Source organism: Phyllopteryx taeniolatus, chromosome 1, assembly GCF_024500385.1.
Source record: "Phyllopteryx taeniolatus isolate TA_2022b chromosome 1, UOR_Ptae_1.2, whole genome shotgun sequence".
Lineage (NCBI taxonomy): Eukaryota > Metazoa > Chordata > Actinopteri > Syngnathiformes > Syngnathidae > Phyllopteryx > Phyllopteryx taeniolatus.
In genome coordinates this window covers 24,527,708-24,550,050 of record NC_084502.1, presented here as the reverse complement: position 1 = coordinate 24,550,050, position 22,343 = coordinate 24,527,708, and the positions used below count along the sequence as shown (strand labels likewise).

Sequence of the window (22,343 nt, the reverse complement as noted above, 5' to 3'; positions counted from 1 at the left end):
CAGACAGTCAATTTACAGAACACTTTGGAGACATAAAGACATTGACAAAAAACAATTGTGCAAAAAGATGCAGAGTCCTCTAGCACTTAGAGCAGTTCGAATGACTAATATTGCAATAGTCCGGTGCAATGACCATTGTGCAAAGGGTACACAATGATCATGATGCCTGATAATGATAGGCAGGGCATAGAATATGGAGGAATGTTTGTAGAAAACAGACAGTGTGTTGGATTTAGGAATTGGCCACAATTCAAATGCTAAAACGAAAGCTACAGTTTGTGAAATTCTGGGTGCACTTGTACCCATAATAAATTGAGTCCAGTTTACAGAGCAATTAGATGGTCAGTGTGCTGTATTTCAAAGAAATGTTTTTGCAGTATTGCTTCATTTCGACCCTGACACGATGTTGATGGTGTCTGCAGTGCAAATGGGGGCTTCGGAAGAATGAAGAAGCAGCTAAAAGTTTGAAAGTAGTAGATTTGACCTTTGGAACCAGAGGGTCAAAGTTCAAATCCAGCTGCGACCAAAAGTCGATGTTGGAGAGATGCGAGTCTGCTTCCTGACTACTTTCAAGGTGCAGTGAGCAAGGCATCAGCCCCAACCCTTTTGCACTGTTTGCGTTCTCCTGCATGTTTGTGGCGTGGCTCTCTATGTGGTATGCAAAACAAAATAGCAAAATGTAAGTTGAAGATCCTCTTGTTGGATTTTAATCAATAAAATGAATAAATGACCAGAGCTTTCCATCGCATAGCCTGATTTATTTTTAGTAACAACCAAAAACTTACAATGGATTGGAAATGTATCTGTTAGCGGTATTCGGCTTTCATGCATGTTCCTGCGAGATCATGGAACAGCATTGAGGTTCATGTAGGTAACAGGAAAAATACTTTTAGCAGGAACATTTTGAGCTCACTGGGGGAATTGATGGCAGCACTGAGACTTTCACACATTTGGTCAAAGATAGCCTGTCTCTTTTTTTTTTTTTTTCCTTATGTGTGAAATGCAGAGGCGTCGCTATAGGGGCAGGTCCCGTTCTTCTTGCGCAACCTTTTTTTCCATGAATTAATGCTTTCTACAGTATTTGAGCATGAACCACAGCAAATCTAGAGAATAGTAGTGGCGCCAACTGCAACAAGAGTGTCGGATAAATTCCGAGTCTGTTCTGATGTCTATGTTCAGAGTCATAAGGAAGCTGGAGGCTATCCCATCAGACTTTAGGGTACAAACCCGTATACACCCACCACTGATCATCTGCCAATCACGGGACTGCCATACAGTATAGTGTAGAGACAACCATTCAAGTGCACATTCACAACTGGAGTCTTTAATGAACCAAACAAATATGAATTTGGAGCTGGAACCTACGTAATAACATGAAGAACCTGCAACAAGCTGACTTTGGAAGTAAACAAGCAAATTTAGTTTTCTAACAGCTGATAGATCGTCCGTTGGCGAGTAACACATACAGAAAAATTCTCCTGTCCCATTTAGTCATCTCTCTCGCTTCACTTAACTTTTTAGTGCTGACTCTCATCCTTCTCTAAATCTTCTCGGGGACGCATTTGGCTACATGTTGGGGGCGAAGCTCTTCATGTTGACAGCTCCTCACAGCCATTAAATCGCAGACATTCTCCGCTCCACAAAAATGGTCTTGTTGCAAACATCCTGTCGTGACTGTGCAAAACAACAAACACTGATACTCTCTCCAATGTCATTGCCAAAAATGCTGGAAACAGTCAACAACAGGTTTATATGATGCAAAATGAACATTTAATTACAAAAAAGTGTGAAAAAGAACAACTTAAAAGAGAAACAAATAGTAGAGCTCTTCTAACAGGCTGCCAACTCAAAGGTGCCATCTTTGATCTCAAAGAGGAGAGCAAAAATGGCTGAAGCACTTTCAAATGTGTATTGAACCGTACAGTCAAACACGTCAAAACGTTCACACAAAGACTAATGTTTCATGTTTCTGATTTTACTCACTAGGCCATCTCCCATAATTAAAGACACAAATCCAGCATGACAGTTGTTGTTGTAACTCGGGTTGTCCCAACAAACAGCAATGATGCTTTGTAAAACCAGTTCATTTATTTAAATTCTCTTTTATTATGTTTGACTCCTTTTAAACAATCAGTGCTAGTTTTCCTTTTTTAAAACACGTTAACAAAAACTGGTGCTGTTTTTCAAGGGTCTGGAACAGATTGATGGCATTTCAATTAATCTCCAATGTGGAGTATTGATTTGCTCTACAATTAAATTGAGTTACAAGCTTGGTTACGAAACGGATCCAACTCGTAAATTAAGGTACCATTACACTGACATGAGCTGTTCTATGGTGGTGGCCTGCTGCTCCTAAATGGTGAGAACACTGTGCATTGTATATATGATGACTAAAGTAGCTTTACCTTTCACAATGAGTGTCTGATGCAGGCATGAGTTTGCTGGTGACAGCAGGACTGCTGAGAAGCAGGCGTATGGATGAGGGAATGAGGGGAATGGCCCACATGTTGAGGGTGGCATATCTTTGTGGATGAAGGTGAGGAAGAGGCCCGAGACAGCGAGTGAACAGTGGACAGGCCTGGGAGGACACGTGGATGTCATGGCAAAGTGAGAAAAGCCTTTGTTTTTTTTACTATTTCGATTAAAACAAATATTTTGGTCCACTTGTGTCAGGAGAGGCAGCACGGTGGTGTTTGTATGTTCTCCCCGTGCCTGCGTGGGTTTTCTCCGGGTACTCCGGTTTCCTCCCACATCCCAAAAAACATGCGTGATAGGTTAATCGAAGACTCTAAATTGCTCGCAGTTGTGAATGTGAGTGCGAATGGTTGTTTATTTCTATGTGCCCTGCGATTGGCTGGCGACCAGTTCAGGGTGTACCCACCTCTCGCCCGAAGATAGATGGGATAGTCTCCAACACGCCCGCTACCCTAGTGAGGAAAAGCGGTGCAGAAAATGGATGGATGGATGGATGTGTCAGGAGAATCAATAACATTGTGTGTGCATGTGTGTGAAGTGCGTAGCACAACATTTAAAGAGAAGAAAAAAATGAGAGAGAAGGAAGAGCAGAAGAGGCAAGTGTGGTGGACCAGGAATTAGCAATGATTAGTGAGGGGGAAGTTAGAAATGCACTAAAGAGGATTAAAAAAAATGACAGGCAGTTAGTCCTGATGACATACCTTTGGAGGTATGGAAGCATCTAGGAGAGGTGGCTGTGGAGTTTTTAACCAGCTTCCTCAACAGGATTCTCACAGGTGAGAAGATGACTGAGGAATGGAGGAAAAGTGTACTGGTGCCAATTTTTAAGGACAAGGGTGATGTGCAGAGCTGTGGGAACTATAGAGGAATGAAGTTGATGAGCCACAAAACTAAGTTATGGGAAAGAGTAGTAGAGGCTAGACTGAGGACAGAAGTGAGAATTTGCGAGCAACAGTATGGTTTCATGCCTAGAAAGAGGACTACAGACACATTATTTGTCTTGAGGGTGTTGATGGAGAAGTACAGAGAAGGTCAGAAAGAGCTACATTGTGTCTTTGTAGCACTAGAGAAAGCCTATGACAGAGTACCCAGAGAGGAACTGTGGTACTGCATGCGGACGTCTGGAGTGGCAGAGAAGTATGTTAGAATGGTACAGGACGTGTATGAGTGCAGCAGAACAGCAGTGATGTGTGCAGCCTATAGGTGTGACAGAGGAGTTCCCTGCATCAGGTATCAGCCCTGAGCCCCTTGCTGTTTGCAGTTGTGATGGATAGGCTGACAGATGAGGTGAGACTGAAATTCCCGTGGACCATGATGTTAGCAGATGACATTGTGATCTGCAATGAAAGCAGGGAGCAGGTGGAGGAACAGTTAGAAAGATGGAGGCATGCACTAGAAAGGAGAGGAATGAAGATCAGACAATATAAAACAGAATATATGTGCATAAATGAGAGGGGTGGAGGGGGGAGAGTGAGGCTACAGGGCAGAAGAGATAGTGAGGGTAGAGGACTTTAAATATTTGGGGTCAACCGTCCAGAGCAATGGTAAGTGTGGTAAGGAAGTGAAGAAACGGATCCAAGCAGGTTGGAACGGGTGGAGGAAGGTGTCAGGTGTGTTATGTGACAGAAGAGTCTCTGCTAGGATGAAGGGCAAAGTTTATAAAACAGTGGTGAGGCCAGCCATGATGTACTGTACATAATAGAGACAGTGGCACTGAAGAGAAAGCAGGAAGCAGAGCTGGAGGTGGCGGAAATCAAGATGTTGAAGTTCTCTCCAGGAGAGACCAGATTGGATAGGATTAGAAACATCTAACCCAAGGTTAGATGTTTTGGAAACAAAGTTCGAGAGCGCAGACTTCGATGGTTTGGACACGTCCAGAGGAGCGAGAGTGAGTATATTAGTAGAAGGATGATGAGGATGGAGCTGCCAGGCAAGAGAGCGAGAGGAAGACCGAAGAGAAGGTTGATGGATGTCGTGAGGGAAGACATGAGGGCAGTTGGTGTTAGGATGCAGGGCATAGGCTTACATGGAAAAGGGAGACACACTGTGGCGACAAGCTAAAAGGAAAAGAAGAAGAAAGAAGAGTATAAAATATTTGTTAAACACTATAATTTCTCATTTCAACATTACAAGAGAGATCTTGTGACAAATGCTTCATTCCCACTCTCCCCTTCCAATTTCAGAGCCCTTGTCCATCGCGGCCGTAGCCAGCTATTAGGCCTTCAAGGTGCGGACCCAATATGTAAATGAGCAGTGATGCATGGTGCCACAAACAAACTTGGGACTTGTTACATACTACATCTGCCAAGTAGGACTTGTTTGGGGCACTCTTAAAAAAAGTCCTAAAAAGCACACGTGCCAAAATCGAGGCCCGCAGGCCAGATCCGGCAGCCCACTTCATTTTATGTGACCTGCTTGCCACAATTTTCTTTTGACTATCCATAGAATAATCCCAAAATAATCCAATGCAGGGTTAATTATGGAATATGATGGGACCAGAGGGTGGTAGAGGGGTTAGAAATTTTACTCAAGTAACTTTTTCAAATAATGTGGCTCAAGTAAAAGTAAAACGTAGTCCTGCAAATAATGACTTGAGTGAGCCTAACTATTCAGTGAAAAAACTGAAAAACAGCTCAAGTACTGACTCACTTAAGTAACTTCTATTTCTTTTCTTTTTTTAATCAAAGCATTAATGTCTCATTGACAAAAAAAATAGGAGTGCAAATTCATAGATTGACCAATATCACTTTAATAAGTAATAAATTATCCATCCATCCATTTTCTGTACCGCTTATCCGCACGAGGGTCGCGGGCGTGCTGGAGCCTATCCCAGCTATCTTCGGGTGAGAGGCGGGGTACACCCTGAACTGGTCGCCAGCTAATCGCAGGGCACATATAAACAAACAACCATTCGCACACACATTCACACCTACGGGCAATTTAGAGTCTTCAATTAACCTACCATGCATGTTTTTGGGATGTGGGAGGAAACTGGAGTGCCTGGAGAAAACCCACACAGGCACGGGGAGAACATGCAAATTCCATACAGGCGGGGCCGGGATTTGAACCCCAGTCCTCAGAACTGTGAGGCAGATGTGCTAACCAGTCGTCCAACGTGCCACCTAGTAATAAATTAAATATTTGTAAATTTACACAAATGAAGGCAAATTCAGCTTTCTTTGTTTTCACTCATGAAACAGCATAAGTTGGAGGTGGAGTTTTTGTTGGCTAAAATGTGAACAATTCTCGACACTGATGACAGCACATAGCTGTTCTGTTTTGTAGTCTGTAAGGGAGACATTGATTGAATTTGAGGTCAGGGGTGTGGTGCCTCTTGTGACTGCAAGTCGCACGCAGACAAAACCCTTTATTTTTTCTGCCATGCTATGCCTCGCCTAAATTCTTGTGTGCAATCATGTGACTGGCTGATTGGTGAAATGGAGTCAAACGTCACCACTGGTTACTTTGAACTGGTGAAACTGTGTCATGTGACAGAAGTCTCAGTATGCCCTGTGCAAATTCATAGAAGAACTGGACCATAAGATAAAAGCTATATATTTTGCCACCATTTCTAAGCAGTTATGGTTTATGACAAAACCTAGAAATGACAGATTCTGTCTCAAGTCAAATACAGCTAACAAGTTACAACAACAGGGATGTGGCTCTTTTTCAGTGATGGCCTTCTGGTATGAATGAATGCATAAATGTTTGCAAAACTGTGCAAAACACATCTCATAATGCATCTGTGCATGTTTGATCGCACATTCATTCATAGGAGCAACCGAAAATCGTGGAAGACTTTCAATTGTGTTATCTCGTGAAGAAGCTCACTATCATCTCAGCTTTTCCGTGAATAACTCACTTGACAACCAAGATGGGTCACGGTCTTTTTCTTGTGCAAACTGTTTTCATTTCATGTCGCTGGAGCCCGTCTGCTCCTCACTGTCTTCCTGCTAGTCATTTTGTGTGGCCGGGCCCCTGAGGCAGAAAGGCCACGGACAGATGGAAGCGCAGTTGTAAAGCCGGGAGGGTGGCGAAGCGAGGAGGCGAGCTGGCGTGGCAGAGAGTAAGGAAGGAGGTGTCCACTCAAGGACACAATGTGTGGGTGGAAATGAGCAGAACGGCTAAGCAAGAATGTGGAGACTCAGAGATAATGGTCAAAAGAAAGCAGTTGCTTGTCTGATATTATTTATGTCTATAATGAAACTAAAAATCACTTAAAAAGAAAAGGGTTACACAGTGGAAATGCTTGATATCGTGAGCTTTGTTTTGTAACAGGCCCGGGCTTTACTGTTAATTGGTTACTTGTAGTAATTAGGTTTTTTAGGTTTTATACTGGGGTTTACACAGGAATTGTTACCAAGCTTTCTATCAGTTGCTGATAGTGTGTACTGCAGATAACACAAATACAGTATATCATCAGTTTGCCAGACTGAGATGGCAGTTAAAAAAACTATTCCAATAAGTTTTCGGATTTTGAACACAAGTAAAGCACTGTATTGGGTAGAAAACAGACACAAACCACAGGGTTACTTTGATCAAATTATTCTTTAACAGATTTGAAAGAATTGCAAAATATAGCCCCTTTGTAGAAAGATTAGCATCATTGGGGGCCAAATATCCCCATATGTTTGTCCCTTTACCAGTGTTTTTGTAAGTTTGTATTCATTATACAATAGAGTACAAAGCCTTTGTTGAAAATGTACACAACAAATTTGGAATGCAACTCCAGGTTTGTGTTTAAAGAATGAAAACTAAAAAATAGAATAGTAAAATATAAAATATAAACGCTACACTAAACGATACTAAATTATACAGCGCAAATGGCAGTAAGGTACATGTGTTATATACAGATGGCAGTAAGGCACACTTTCTATAAGCAGTAGCAGCAGAGTCAGGGATGCTGAATTTGAAATATTCTATTTTTTTTTTTTTTTTTCCCCCCATCAAATGTAACAAGGCAGAGGTGGGGGTGTGAGATAATATTTCAGGTGATGTAAAAATTTGGAATTGGTAATTTTCTTTTTTGGGGGAAAAAAACTTTCACATAATAGCTTCACCTTCAAATAGAATAGGTTGGGTAAAAAAGGGGCATTTTGTTTTATTTTAATGAACCATGTAAAAAGAACAACAACAACATAAAGAATATCGCCTTCTGCAACATTAATCAGGACATTTTATTTTAAGTGACGGTTATCTGACTGGAGTGAGCAAAACTGCGGCTACCACTATTGCTAGTTCTGTTCAACTACATGAGAAGAAAGGACCGGAGGAGAGAAAGAAACCTGGCTATAACTAATAACCCTAAAATTGTGGATGCACCAAGTTCATTTTACTAACCCTAACAGACACAGAAATCACGTAGTCAGCAAGACCTAGACTACTTGCCGTTTGTCAAATATGTTAATGCACCTTCAAATACACCATCGCAAAACTGATTTGAGAGAGGAAAACACAGGCTCAGTGTACTCTGACAAATCCATTTATTACATTCATATTATATATAGGCGGCACGGTGAACGACTGGTTAAAGCGTCTGCCTCACAGTTCTGAGGACCGGGGTTCAATCCCCGGCCCCGCCTGTGTGGAGTTTGCATGTTCTCCTGCGTGGGTTTTCTCCGGGCACTCCGGTTTCCTCCCAGATCCCAAAAACATGCATGGTATGTTAATTGACAACTCTAAATTTCCCGAAGGTGTGAATGTGAGTGCGAATGGTTGTTTGTTTGTATGTGCCATGTGATTGGCTGGCAACCAGTTCAGGGTGTACCCCGCCTCCTGCCCGATGACCCTAGTGAGGAGAAGCACCTCAGAAAATGGATGGATGGATATTATATATGAATATAAGCGGCATGCTGACCGAGTGGTTACCACATACACCTCACAGTTCTGAGGTCGTGGGTTGCAATTAGAGCTCTGGCCTTCCTGTATGGGATTTTTATTTTCTTCCCATGCTTGTGTGGGTTTTCTCCAGGTACTTGGGTTTCCTCCCACATTTCAAACCATATTGAAGAATCTAAATTGTCCGTAGGTGTGAATGTGTGTGCGAATGGTTGTTTGTCTAGATGTACCCTCTGGTTAGCAACCAAACTAGGGTGTACCCTGCCTCTTGCTCAAAGTCAAAGGGATCGGCTCCAGCTCATCCTCAACCCTTGTAAGTAAAAGTGGTAAAGAAAATGGATGGATGGATTTAATCAAAGCTTTTCAGTAATAGGATAGTAATGAGCATTACTGTGCCTGCTATCCCATAAAATAGGGAGCAATTCTTTATCCACATTTGAAAAAAATGGTAAAGTACAATAATATATGATAATATAGTTTATAGGTTTCAGCATTAGCATTTTTCTGGCAAGATAATGTATTGGTCTGGCAATATGTCATTGTGCGTTTGTCATCTGTTAAGTCCACACTATAGTGCTTAATGGTTTGGGCAAGAGCCAAACTACATTGTCAAGCGCATATACTGTATTCATACACTTTGGCTTCTGACCCTTTTCTTTGTTGCTTAACACTGCTAAATTTACTGCTATCAATTGGTATTGGTCATGATGGCATGAAAGTAAATTACATATTTCTTACATGGGATGCATAAAAGCTAATCTTTGCTATTTTTCATCTAATCAAACTAATATGTCTCGTAAAGTGGCACCACATCACTTTTTATAGGGAAAGTGACGACAAACCTTTTTATCAGTCTCGTAATCTGAAGGTTGCTACACTTTATGAAATTTTGAGTTCTAGATGGCAGAGGTTTACTTAAACTCAGAAATTATTAGGCACTAATGTTGTAGTCTGGCAAAGGTTTGCCGTGTCTACTCACGACCGTAGGCTCAAGCTAGTGGGTGGTAGTCGCTCTCGGTACGCGTCTCAGGGAGACTTGTTTCAAGAAGGAAAAATGTAGAAAAATAAAGCAAAACAAATGAGGCGGAAGACAAAAAATGGTTGTTCGTCACACCTCCTTGGGAGAGTATGACCGTCTCTCTTCCTGACTTTTTTGTGGCTCGGTGGAAATTTCAGAGCGATCACGCTTGGCTGGAAGCGTACCTGGTACCTTAGTAGCAGCTGCTCTGATCGCCTAGCGGTGGCCCACGGAGAGGCTGGGAAGCCGGGTCTCTATACCTAAGGCCCGCGGTTACCGAGCCGCATGCCCAAACAAAGAGAGGGCAGGGGGTAGGGGTGGCCGAAACCAGCCCATGGCTGGCCATATGCCACTAAGCCAAGAAGCCAGAGGAGAGGAAAAAATACACAAGAGAGAGAAAATAAAAGCGGCAGTGTTAAGTACCCCAGGGGCGTGTCGAAGGGGGACGGAGAAGACCACACCCATCAGCTTGAATCTTGTCAAATCAAATTTGATATAATGGGTTTAAAATCAGATATTAACATAAAATAACCTCAACTTGGTACTCTCTTTACCCACAGGTAGAGCACATAGAATGTTTATACTTTAGTTTTGGCAAATCAACTGCTTATGATTCAAATCACATTGCATGCAGTTTGGACTCGAATCAAGACAAACAATTCTCAACATCTCACAGCTGCGTTTGTAAAGTTGACACACTGACACAGACATCAAGGCATACATTTCGAATAATTCTGCCGAGTTTGTGAAATATCAAATCAGACATTAACCTTGGTTAAACATCAAATGAGAGTCCGCCCGGTTCGACTTTGCAGTTCCTCTCGACGTCTGCGGGGGCACCTTGAGCGCACGTTTGGATATTAAGCAAATAGTTTGTTGCTGTATTTGCATCCCATCTTCGACCGGTCCCTTTTGGGCTGTTGTGAGTTCAAACGAAGAAAGGACTATTTGATGACTGTAAACCAAGATTTCGAGGGGACCTGCTAATTACTTTAAGGTCCAAACCATCTCGTTGTGGGAGTCTCACAGCAGGGCGGCTTCGGAGGATGCAGTTTATCAAAACGTGGGGAGGAACTGTGTCACCTCCGTTTGCGGGGAGCATGTCCGCTACACTGTTATTGGGAGTATTGTTGATTTTGTCCAGTTGATAAGTAATCTGATACTTGTGAAAATGTTTTAATGAGATTGAAGACTGCCTGAAGAGAAGACTTGGGTTCCTGTAAATAAAGAAGAATGTCATCAGCATACAGATTTATGTTGTGTTCTGTCATGAGCGAGCAGATACCTTTAATATTAGCATTCTGACGTATAGCGGCAGCAAGAGGTTCAATGAATATTGCAAATAGCTTTGGTGAGAGTGGACATCCTTATCTGGTTCCTCTTAGTAAAGTAAAACTTTGTGATGTAATCCTATTTGTGTTGACTGTCGCTTTCGGCGAGTTGTATAATGTTGCTATCCAATGTATGAATGAGCCTCCAAAGCCAAATTTGCGAAGTACTGCACATAGGAAAGCCCAGTTAACTTTATCGAAAGCTTTCTCTGCGTCAAGTGACATGATGATTGCATTTAGATTTTTACGCTATGACATGCTTATTAAATTTAACAGACATCTGACAATATTTGTGGAACTTCTACCTTTAATGAAGCCTGTCTGATCATCAGAATCCGAATCAAATCAAGTCAGCGTGGATTATCGACGGCAGTACCTTTTCAAGTCTCGCTGCGAGGGCTTTCGAGATAATCTTGATATCTACATTAATCAGTGATAAGGGCCGATAATTACCCGGGAGAGTGGGGTCTTTACCTGACTTTAGTAATCATTTAATTGAAGCTGTGTTCATATGGCTACTTACTTGACCGTTATCGTTTATCTCCTTGACTGTTCGGAAAAATAGAGGCGATAGTATTGGCCAGAAATGTTTAATGAATTCAACGGAGATTCCGTCCGGGCCAGGCGCTCGTCCCAATTGCATATTTTTTAATGCATTATTTAATTCTGTGAATGTTAAAGGAACATCATGGCTGTCTTTAAGTTGTGTATTTAATTGAAGAATGTTTAGATCCTTAATAAAAGTTTCAATTTATTTTTGGTCTGGGTTGTTCGAAGATGCGTATAAACTGCTATAATAATTGTAAAATATTTATATCTAGTGGTGACTGTGTACAGTTGCCATTTGAATCTTGAATGGCTGTAATTAATGACTTTTCTTTATTGCACTGAAGAAATGTTCCTGATTTATTATTTTACTCAAAGTTAGTGTATCTTAACTGTTGTAGAAAATATGTTCTTTTTAATAAGATACGTCTAATTGATGTTTTGCCCTTTGAAGTTGGTTTCTAAGTGTATCTGTCAGATTAATTGCATATTCTTCTGTGAGGTGTTTTAAGTTTTTCCTCAATTCCATTTTTTTTCTTGTTTTTTCTTGTACGAAGATTATGATATGATTCAACTCTCAATAGAGCTTTTCCGGTTTCCCACAGCAGAGATGGGGATATGGTTGCGAAGTCATTGAATTTCAAAAACTCGTCCCATTCCTTCCTCACGAAATAATCAAAATCCGGATCCTTCAATGGGTCCTTCAATACCTCTGGGTCTTCCATCCATCCATCCATTTTCTGAGCCGCTTCTCCTCACTAGGGTCGCAGGCGTGTTGGAGCCTATCCCAGCTGTCATCGGGCAGGAGGCGGGGTACACCCTGAACTGGTTGCCAGCCAATCGCAGGGCACATAGGAACAAACAACCATTCGCACTCACAGTCATGCCTACGGGCAATTTAGAGTCTCCAATTCATGCATGTTTTTGGGATGTGGGAGGAAACCGGAGTACCCGGACAAAACCCACACAGGCACGGGAAGAACATGCAAACTCCACACAGGCGGGGCCGGGGATTGAACCCGGGTCCTCAGAACTGTGAGGCTGACACTCTAACCAGTCGGCCACCGTGCCGCTCTGGGTCTTCATTTTCTGGAATGCCCGAGAAAATTAGATTGCCGCGCATGCTTCATGATTGAATGTCCAGCATAGTTTCGTTCATGATTTTATATTCCAGTCTAAGAGTTTGTAGTTCCGCTGATGTTGACATCATATTTGATCGAAGCGCAGTATTATCTAATCTTAGCTCTTTCACCTGTTGTTGTGTGAATTCCAAGCTCTTTCTGAGTTTGGTGATCTCTTGGCGAAGCAAGTCAAGTGTAATTGACAATTTCTTGTCGAGTGAGAAAAGGACACTAGTTTGTGTCTGTCGAATCAAGTAAATCTTCAGTTGAAGTGGAAGAATCCGCCTTTTTTCTCTTCAGCGGCAGCTCGACGCGGGGGCTGGGATCCTCCATGACAGACGAGTTGGCGTTGACGTAGCAGCGCGAATCTCAAGTGGCTCTCTGCGAGTTACCGCTGCTAGCGTAGCTGGCGAAGGAAAAGAGAAAAGAACGAAGCGACCATCTGCTGCTGAAAAAGGAAAAAAAGACTTTCGTCTTGTCATGGCTGCTTTTCCAAGTCATGCAAGGGGCGCCGCCATTTTTTTTGTCTTCGGAAATCACGCAATCTCTCGCATTGTCATAGCATGATCACCCCCCCCCCCCCCCCCCCCCGGGATTGCACTTTGTAATAGCACAATTATTCAGTGAGCCTTAGCTAAAGCCCTAAAGTAGAATTTTTTGGGATCCGTTTCTTTTTTTATTTATCATCCGTCATTTATTCTTATTTACTCATTTTGAACTGAAACCTGCTCCATATTGTTTGTTCAAAAGTAGTGCAATAAAAATAAAGATGTTTCCCTAACATGAGGAATAATTATGATTAATAATCATAATTCCAATATTGATCTAAATAATCCTAATTACTATTTTTGGCCATAATCGTGCAGCCCTACTGTCAACTCATTTAATGTATGATTGCCTCATATTATTACATATACATACAAAATGGATGGATAACTAGTTTTGAAATCAGAAGCCAGTAAAAAGTTATTTGTTCTATTAACCATTTTATTTTGCAAGGGGGATTAGTAATAAAAATCGTTTGCAATATTGCAAGATTACTAAAAGTGAAGACAATTTACAATTTTGGTATTTTAGCAAGAAACATGAAGTCGACCCACATGATTCACTTTGACGGGCCACATAAAATGATGTGGCGGGCCGATCTGGCCCCTGGGCCAGTAGTTTGACACCCGTTAATTACATCAAAGGGGATTTTTGTTACCACTGTGGTTTATCAGGCTAAGCTCCTTTCCCGGATGAGGAGATGATGATGCCCGTTATGCTGAAGAAAGACTCCGCTGACACTAACTTGTTGGATAAAGAAAACTTGATTGACATTTAGCAAGTATCAGAATTGAACTCGGTAACGTTTGAGACAGATCCAGTGAATGGGAATGGGCCGCACCCCAACAACTGCTTTTAAAACCTGTAGCAGCCAGCTGTAAGCCATCGTTCATTACAAAATTAGGTCTGTTTTTAAAATAATACCCTCCATAGTTGGGCATAGTTGTAAACCATTTTGTTCCTTATTATATCAGACGGTACAGCTTAACAGTCTGCAAATCGGCCTATGGTAAGCAACAAAATCTGCTTCATTAGCTCAGAGCTGTTTTAAGATGACCTCTGACCCCAAGTGCAAGTGTAGGCCTCATATGCTGTAAGAGGAATTGTCGAACCAGAGCTTTACTTTCAGTTAGATGAAAACAATGAATGACTTTGATAAACTGCATGTCGATAAGCTATTACATGAGCTCTACTGAGGGCTATGGTAGCTTGCTTTGACTACAACTGGATTTCTGTTGCTTGCCTCACTCTGGAAACACTTGCAATCCATGCAGTTATGAGAAGATCTAATGCTCTCAAAGGTGCTGACATGAGGTTAAAGTGGGGTGTGGTACCTTGTGGCTCACGCGGCATCTTCTGTGTTGGATTTCTCACCACGCCACATTAGCATATTAACGACTTGACTTCTTTCACAAATCTTTCTTTTCTTTGCTTTTCGCTGCTCTGGCGCTGCCTATTATGCAGCTACTCATGTTATGTTTTCCTTTTATGATTTATATTTCCAATTTTAAAATACTGTTTCACAATGTCACCACCTGCTTGGTTTTGCAGGCATTTTAGCAAGCAGACTATTGATACACAGATTTTATAAATCAAGTATCCTCAAGCGGATTAATTTGACATTGCGCATCATGGTGCCTGAACTCTATGCATGTTGAACTGGAGCACAATTCATTATTTGTTCATTGGGAGGAGAAAAGAAACCTTCATGTTCTTGCATACGTTTCTACCTAATTTCCGCGTTCTCCATTTTCTGTGAACAAAAAGCCCCTCTATGAAAGAAGGGCTTGCTATGCATTATGAAGGGCTGCGCCCTGATTGGACGAGCCCACATTCTCTAGCCATCTCTTCCGGATAGCAACAGCCCCCCTGCCTCGTTCTCACTGGAACCCCCCTTCTTTGCACACCTCTCCACCCTCTTCCCGCCTTCATAAGGGAGCATGTATCTCATCCTCCATGTGGCTTCTCTTACTGCCCACCGTCCTTTCCCACAATGCAGCCTGTGTGCGGTCACTGTCGTTAGATGTGGCTTTTCTCTCCTTCTAAGCTGACTCGCTCAATCCCTCCGGCTCCCACTGCTGCAGCAGCATCTGGATGTAGTCGTCATGGCAACAGCAGTGGGCCTGACCCTCCTCTCCCCTTTCCACACACACACACACACACACACACACACCGCTTGTACCCCTCCTCCTGTCTGCTCCTCCCCTTCTTTTTTGCACTCTTTGGTGCATTTTCCTTTAAGATTGACCTGGATTCAGCTGGCGGCGCCACGCTGGATGCAGGATGCAAGCGATGATGATAACACGAGTGACACGGGCAAGGCCTGTGTCTTTTGTGGGTCATTTCTCAAGGTCACCTAAACAAAAATCCCCACCCCACCATCTTCCTCCTTCCTCTTTCCACACTCTCCTCTGCCTTGACAATCACCCCACTCTTTCCTACCTACGTGCTGTCAATGTGAAGATGCAATAAATAAATAAATGCATTTTTAAAAATAATTTAAAAAACTTGCCAAGGAGCCCTCCCACCCCACCTTATCCTCCTCCACTGTACTCTGCACCCCAATCACAAATCCTCCTCTCCTCAATTGAATACTTAAACAAAGAAATCAGCCTCAAGATGGCAATGATACAGTAATATTTTTTACTCTTCCTGCACTGTTTAACAAAAAAAAAAAAAATTATTTTGGAGAGTGGTAAATATAATCCATCTCTTCTCAAAATTATCTAAAATTTACATTATTATTTTAGATAGGCAAGGTACCCAAAAATATACGGTACATTTTACCTACACTACCTATTTGAAAACAGTAAGAAGTATTACCAAGACAAATTGAGTAAAATCTACCACCTAAAAGCCATAGGTACGACAACGTGCACCACGTGACGCGTGCATGCCGCACTGATTGGCGGATGTGTCATCGACTCGTCAGCGCATGTAGTAGTCGCGTGGCTGTCTCCCGAGTCCCAACGTGGACGTTGTGGGGTCGCTTCATGAGTAATTAGCCGCCTCAGTCGCAACCGAAGTCAGCCGAGATGGCAACACTAGTGACGATAAAGCGGTTAGCTAGCTACACGTAATTTTTTTTTACAGTGTGACATACTTATACAAGTTTTCACATTTTTGGTACATTCCCATATTTTCCTGGCTTTTGTTTTTATGAGTGAGTTTCAAGTTGTTTAGATATTAGAGAAGGGCTTTGTGTACATATAATTAGAAGGGCAGCACAAATACAGTAATAAATCATTGTAAAACAAATCACACTGTTTTATACTTCCATTTGATCGTTTTTGAAATTTTAAATATCTTTGCTGAGAAATTCGTTCTGTATTGAGGATTTTGAGGGAAATCCCTTACATGTTTATTTTTGTTGTTTTATTTTCATTGCTCTGTTTTGTTTATGTGTCATTCAGTGTCCTTAAGTGGCCATGAAAGTGGCTAGAAATAAAATGTATTAATATATATTAGAAAAGGAAAATGAACACTAGCTTTGGACTGACACTGGCAGGGAGGTGTTTCTAATATACAAACATGCAAACTCCACACATACGGGGCCGGATTTGAACCCCGGTCCTCAGAACTGTGAGGTAGACGTGCTAACCAGTCGGATAATTTTACTGGGAGTAGTATTTTATGAAAATGCATTTCTGATGCTGCTTTGCAATTGGATGTCATTATATGGGGGAAATGTTCTTAATGGTCAGTGTAGACCCCTTCAAATAGTGAAAGCCTTTTAATAACAACCTACTCTTTGCACACTTCTTGTACTCTGTAGATGTGCCGGACCAGCAGAGGGTGCTGAGGACTGGCTGTCTGATGACAGGGGTACACACACCCCCCATCAGGCGGAACAGCAAGCTGGCCACACTGGGCCGCCTCTTCAAGCCCTGGAAGTGGAGGAAAAAGAAAAATGAAAAGCTAAAACAGAGTTCAACAGGTACACGACACTGACTTTGTTCAAGAGTCACCAGCATCAGCTGCAGCACCAGCAAGAACGTTGAAGAAATTCAAGTCTATGAATAGCAATAAACACACACAAGGACAATACTGATATATGATCCAGTCCTGCTTGTCTCCATGTACAGATGTAGCATTATCCAGCGGCCTTTTCTACCACCACCCAAACTCCCCCAACCAGGGCTGCTGTTCAGATGGAACACATCTGCTTGGTGGCTTTGGGGGACCTTTGAACTCAAACTTCACTGTCAGCAGTGTGGAATACCTTGGACCAGAGGACGAGCATCCCCTTCCAGGTAGGATAATCCATGACTGGGCGATGGCGACGGGCATTACAGATCTGCCAGCGGGTCAAATAGATTTGTAATTTGTCTTAACCTGGGCTTCATGACATATCAAAATTACGGTCTATAAGATTGCAGTAATGGAACAGCACAAATGCCTAAAAACAATTGGAAGTAGCACAATAAATATGCAGAGAAATGACTTCGTGAGTGCTTAATGTTTTAGTACTGTACTGTAGTCAATGTTGAATTACATCTGCCAGTAGAGGGCAGGAAAGACAACCAATTTGTCACTCGCATTATATCTGCAATGCATGCATGATATGAGGGGCTCCACTGGTCCTACGGCGGGACACACATCACGACAAGTTTTACGTCAAACCTTAAAAAAAATATGTAATTAAAATTTTATCTAAAAAAAAAATGCATTATTAACCACCCTTTTTTTTGATAATGCTTATACCCATTAGTGTCGTGAGTGAGCTGCAACCTATCCCAACTGACTTTGAGCAAGCGGAGACTTTGAACTGGTCGCCAGGCAATTACGGGGCACATATAGACAAACCTCCATTCACAATCATACATTAACCTTTGGACTATTTTAAATCTTCAATGAACTTAACATGCATGTTTTTGGAACATGAAAGGAAGCCGGAGCACAGATGTTATGTTTGAAATAAAATGCGATTGGTGGACCTCAGAAAGTGTAATTCAGAATAGGCTCCAGCTCACCCTTGAACATAATGAGGATACGTTGTGTAGAAAATGAATGGATGGATGTTTGAATTTTATTTTATTTTTTAAAATCTTTTTGTACCTTTGCGCCACAACTCACAAGTTCAAAAACACTATAGTACATTTCACAATGTATTACACATGAAATCACTGCTAACAGCGCCAAAATAACAATATGGACAATTTCTCCCCCATGTCCGCATCTTCAAGTGGTCACACCCCTCCAGGAATGCGAGCGTCTGGAGGAAACCGTAAATGCATCACTAAGAGCTGAGGAAGGAGACGAAGAGGTGCACCCTATCGGGGAGTTATCCGAGGGCCTGCAGGATGTCAGAGAGAGGATGGAAGAAAGACTAGAAGAGGAGATTGCTCCAGGAACATCCCCGCCAAAAGTTCCTCCAAAACCTTTGCCGCAGCTTACAACTGGAGACGGTGAGTGTTAAGATGTTTTGGGCACGCTTATACGTAACCTGAGGGGACCGTTTGGGGCAGGCCATTTTATTTTCCCAGTTCACAAAGCAAGGTCTATTCAGCCACGTTTGTATGTTTGGATTACTTTGGTTTCGAGGAGCGAGAATGTCCTGACCTCAACCTGCATTAAACCATTTTGTGTGATGAGCTTGGACAATCAATAGATGTTCTTATGCAATACAACATCTCATAGAATGTTTTCCGAGAAGAGTGGAAGTTGTTATGGCTTCAAGGGATATCGGGGGTGGGATTCCTATTGAGAGCAATGGCCAGGTCTCCCAATACTTATGTTTGATGGTGTCGGTCCATTTGATTTGAAGCGTTCATTAAAAAAATATGGTGTAATACCTATTCTTACACTCATTTACTCCAACGAGTACTACCACCAATAATAATGATGATAATAATAAATAGACAGCATAGTGCTTTAGTTGTCAGCACATCTGCCTCATAGCTCTGTGGTTCAGGGTGCGACTCCTGGCTCCGGTCTTCTTGTGTCTGTGTTATGTTCTCCCTGGGCTTGCATTGGCTTCCTCCCACATTCCAAACATGCATGTAAGGTTCATTGAGGACAACAAATTGCCCATAGGTGTGAATGGTTGTTTATATGTGCCCTGTGATTGGCTGGCGACCCGTCCAGGCTGTACTCCACCTCTCACTCAAAGACAGCTAAGATTGGCTCCAACTCACCTGCATTCCTAATGAGAATAAGCACTACAGTAAATGGATAGATGAATAAAAAGACTTTTTTTTCAGATTCAGGCCCTGTGTCACTCCCGCTTCACCATTCCAACTCGTACCACCCCAAGGAGCCTCCACCCAGGGCCCCAGAGAGCCTGGCACCCACCACGCTGCCCCTACGAGGGCCCCTGACCAACTCCTCAGGGTCACCTCACCTTGGCAATATGATTCACCCACCTATGCCCCATAGTTGCATTATGGAAGAGCTGCAAAGAGCGTTTGCCAACAAGAACAGACAGGAGAGGTGGGCCTTCACACATCTCAACTCAAATGTATTTAGATCTATTATATACACATATATTCACAACACAGCTCTAAAATAGTGCCGTACATAAAACATAAAAGACAATAATTAAAAGAATTCTCCTCTTACTAGAGATAAAAACAAACTCAATCAGAGATCACACTGTGGGGGAGAACAAGTGGCTGAAGTTGAGATTCGAGTGCTTAAATTTTTATTTGCCATCGAAAATTTCCGAAATGTATCGGTATTATCTGTAACACTTTATGGGATGGGTCATTTGTTTTCAAAATCCAGATCTCCCTGCAGTGTTGTGACCTTTTTTTTTTTTTTATATTTCCTGTGTTTGTGTGTCCATGCAGTGTGCATGAAGGGTGTGAGCAGGGCTCATCACCCCCACGGCTGTGGTGCTCGGATGGACGCCTCGTTCGCTCCTGCAACTCTGAAAACCAACACACATCCTCTCCGGCAGGCATCTGTGTTGGAGGTGGTGGCTCTGACTGGCCCAAGAAGGAGGCGGAGGAGAACAAGGAGAACGTGCGGCTGGACCAGTGCTTCTCCAACACATCAGGCCTCCCCACTGACCTGGATGGATGGAATGACTCTGTCATCTCTGGTAGGTCATGTACCTCACTGTTGTCCCAAAAGCTATTCAGTCCAGACCCTCAATAAGTTACTTAAACCCAAAGATACATATATCTACAAATGTTTTCTTTTTCTTCTCTCCCTGACTGCTGGGTGATCTGAGGCAAAGAAAAGAGAGAATTGATCATTTCGTCATTGTCATCTTAGGCCGTTAGCCATGATGTTTTCAGCTACATGCTATTTACATTACAATCTACATGATCAAATTAATTGATCTGATTAATGAGCCAAGGCACATATTTTACATTGGAAAAATCTCACCATAAAAATTTCGTATGAAACATTTCTATATGGAAATGATGATCTCGTCCCAATTTCCGCACAAATTTACTTGTTCAGTGTGAAATCTTTCTGATGTATCAATGACAAAAGGTTGACACGCAGGTTAATTGTACTTTCTGCCATCTAATGGAAGAGGATTTCATTGTTCTTGCCACTCTGTGTCACTGGCATAGATGAACAAAAATAGAAGATTTAATAGATAATCATTTTCGAACCAATTAAGTGAAATTTCTCGCAAGTAACGATCTCTCGTGGCACAGTGTGCCACGGTAAAGCAGTTGTGAAGCACTGACATTAATTTAATCATTGACTATATTGTATTCAGTCTCAAGATTCACTTCCATAAGGATGCTTAGGACTGTTTGGAAATTTCACTGAAGATTATCATGCTTTATTTTATTGTACATTCAATTGTCATACAGTATGCCTTTTGTCAAAGAGAATGGAGTTTTCCAGTGTGTTAATGCATATACTGTATATACTTTATTTTATGCAGGCACACTTCCTCGCAGGTTAAGGAAGGAGTTATTGGCTGTCAAACTACGAAACAGGCCCACCAAGCAGGAGCTGGAGGACCGGAACATCTTTCCGGCGAGGAGCGACCAAGAGCGTCAAGAAATACGGCAGCAGATTGAGATGAAGCTTGCCAAGTAAACAATTGTTTCTGTTCTGCTTGCTCTTAACAGCGATTTACTTAAAATCCATCCATCCATCCATTTTCTGCTTATCCTCACAAGGGTTGCAGGCATGCCGGAGCCTATCCCAGCTATCTTCGGGGGAGAGGCGGGGTACACCCTGAACTGGTCGCTAGCCAATTGCTGGGCACATATAAACAACCATTCACACCTACGGGCAATTTAGAGTCTTCAATCAACCTACCATGCATGTTTTTAGGATGTGGGAGGGAACCGGAGTACCCGGAGAAAACCCACGCAGGCATGGGGAGAACATGTTTATGTGAATGACGAAAAAAATCCATCACACACTTCTCTCCACTTGGCAGCATATACATCATATCCGTGGCTTGGCATGAAAACCTGCTGCTGCATTTACTGCACATCCAAGAGAATAAGTCATCAGGCCTCATAGTGCGTGATGATGCTGTGTCTGTACAGTATACTTGATCAATGACCTTTCTATTTTTAGACTCCCAGCTTCGTGACTGTACTGCGGCCACACATGGCTTTTTGTAATTGCAGGTCCGCTCAATAACGTATCTCATTATCCACTCCCCACAAATGTGCCACGGAGATAGGTTCATCGAAATAAAACGCGAGGGAGAATGAACCATGTGCACAATGCGTAGGGGACATTAAAAAAACAGACAGTTTCATTCCCTCCAGTATTTATCATATTTTCATTCTACAATATACTCACAGTAGCCAATGAAATAACTACAAGAACTGTATTTACTAACGGAATTTTTGATTCATTGTCTCAATAGGGGCGGCACAGTGGACGAATGGTTAGAGCGTCAGCCTCACAGTTCTGAGGACCCGGGTTCAATCCCCGGCCGCGCCTGTGTGGAGTTTGCATGTTCTCCCCGTGCCAACGTGGGTTTTCTCCGGGCACTCCGGTTTCCTCCCACATCCCAAAAACATGCATTAATTGGAGACTCTAAATTGCCCATAGGTGTGAATGTGAGTGCGGATGGTTGTTTGTTTGTATGTGCCCTGCGATTGGCTGGCAACCAGTTCAGGGTGTACCCCGCCTCCTGCCCGATGACAGCTGGGATAGGCTCCAGCACGCCCGCGACCCTAGTGAGGAGAAGCGGCTCAGAAAATGGATGATGGATGGATGTCTCAATAGGTTATCCAAAAGGCATCCAAAATATTAGAAATAGTTCTCAGGGTGATGAAGTGTATACTGCAGTTCAACACCACTGCAAACTACAACTTCTAAACTGTTCATCACAACTGAGCATTATCTTTGTCTAGTGTAAATAATCTTACTCTCATAATGGCAAGGGTGGTTATTGTATTTTTTATATCAATATATTGTATGAATTTGTATGTGCCACTTTAGCACTGACCAGAAACTCAGAAGAAATGTCTCACATCTCATCCTATTTAAAAAGAACACTGAATGCCTGACTCAGGAGATGTGCGAGAA

General features: G+C 42.4%; 1 protein-coding gene across 2 annotated transcripts in view; it reads left to right on the top strand.

Moving 5' to 3' along the window:
• The window catches only part of phactr3a (phosphatase and actin regulator 3a), a 39,181-nt gene that overhangs the window by 11,971 nt on the left and 4,867 nt on the right, over window positions 1-22,343 (top strand). For both annotated transcript variants that reach the window (XM_061782683.1, XM_061782691.1), the window contains 6 exons: window positions 16,651-16,812; window positions 16,961-17,128; window positions 18,062-18,283; window positions 19,079-19,307; window positions 19,667-19,920; window positions 20,728-20,881. In XM_061782683.1, coding sequence (XP_061638667.1) covers window positions 16,651-16,812; window positions 16,961-17,128; window positions 18,062-18,283; window positions 19,079-19,307; window positions 19,667-19,920; window positions 20,728-20,881 — 1,189 coding nt within the window. The remainder of the gene's footprint in view (window positions 1-16,650; window positions 16,813-16,960; window positions 17,129-18,061; window positions 18,284-19,078; window positions 19,308-19,666; window positions 19,921-20,727; window positions 20,882-22,343) is intronic.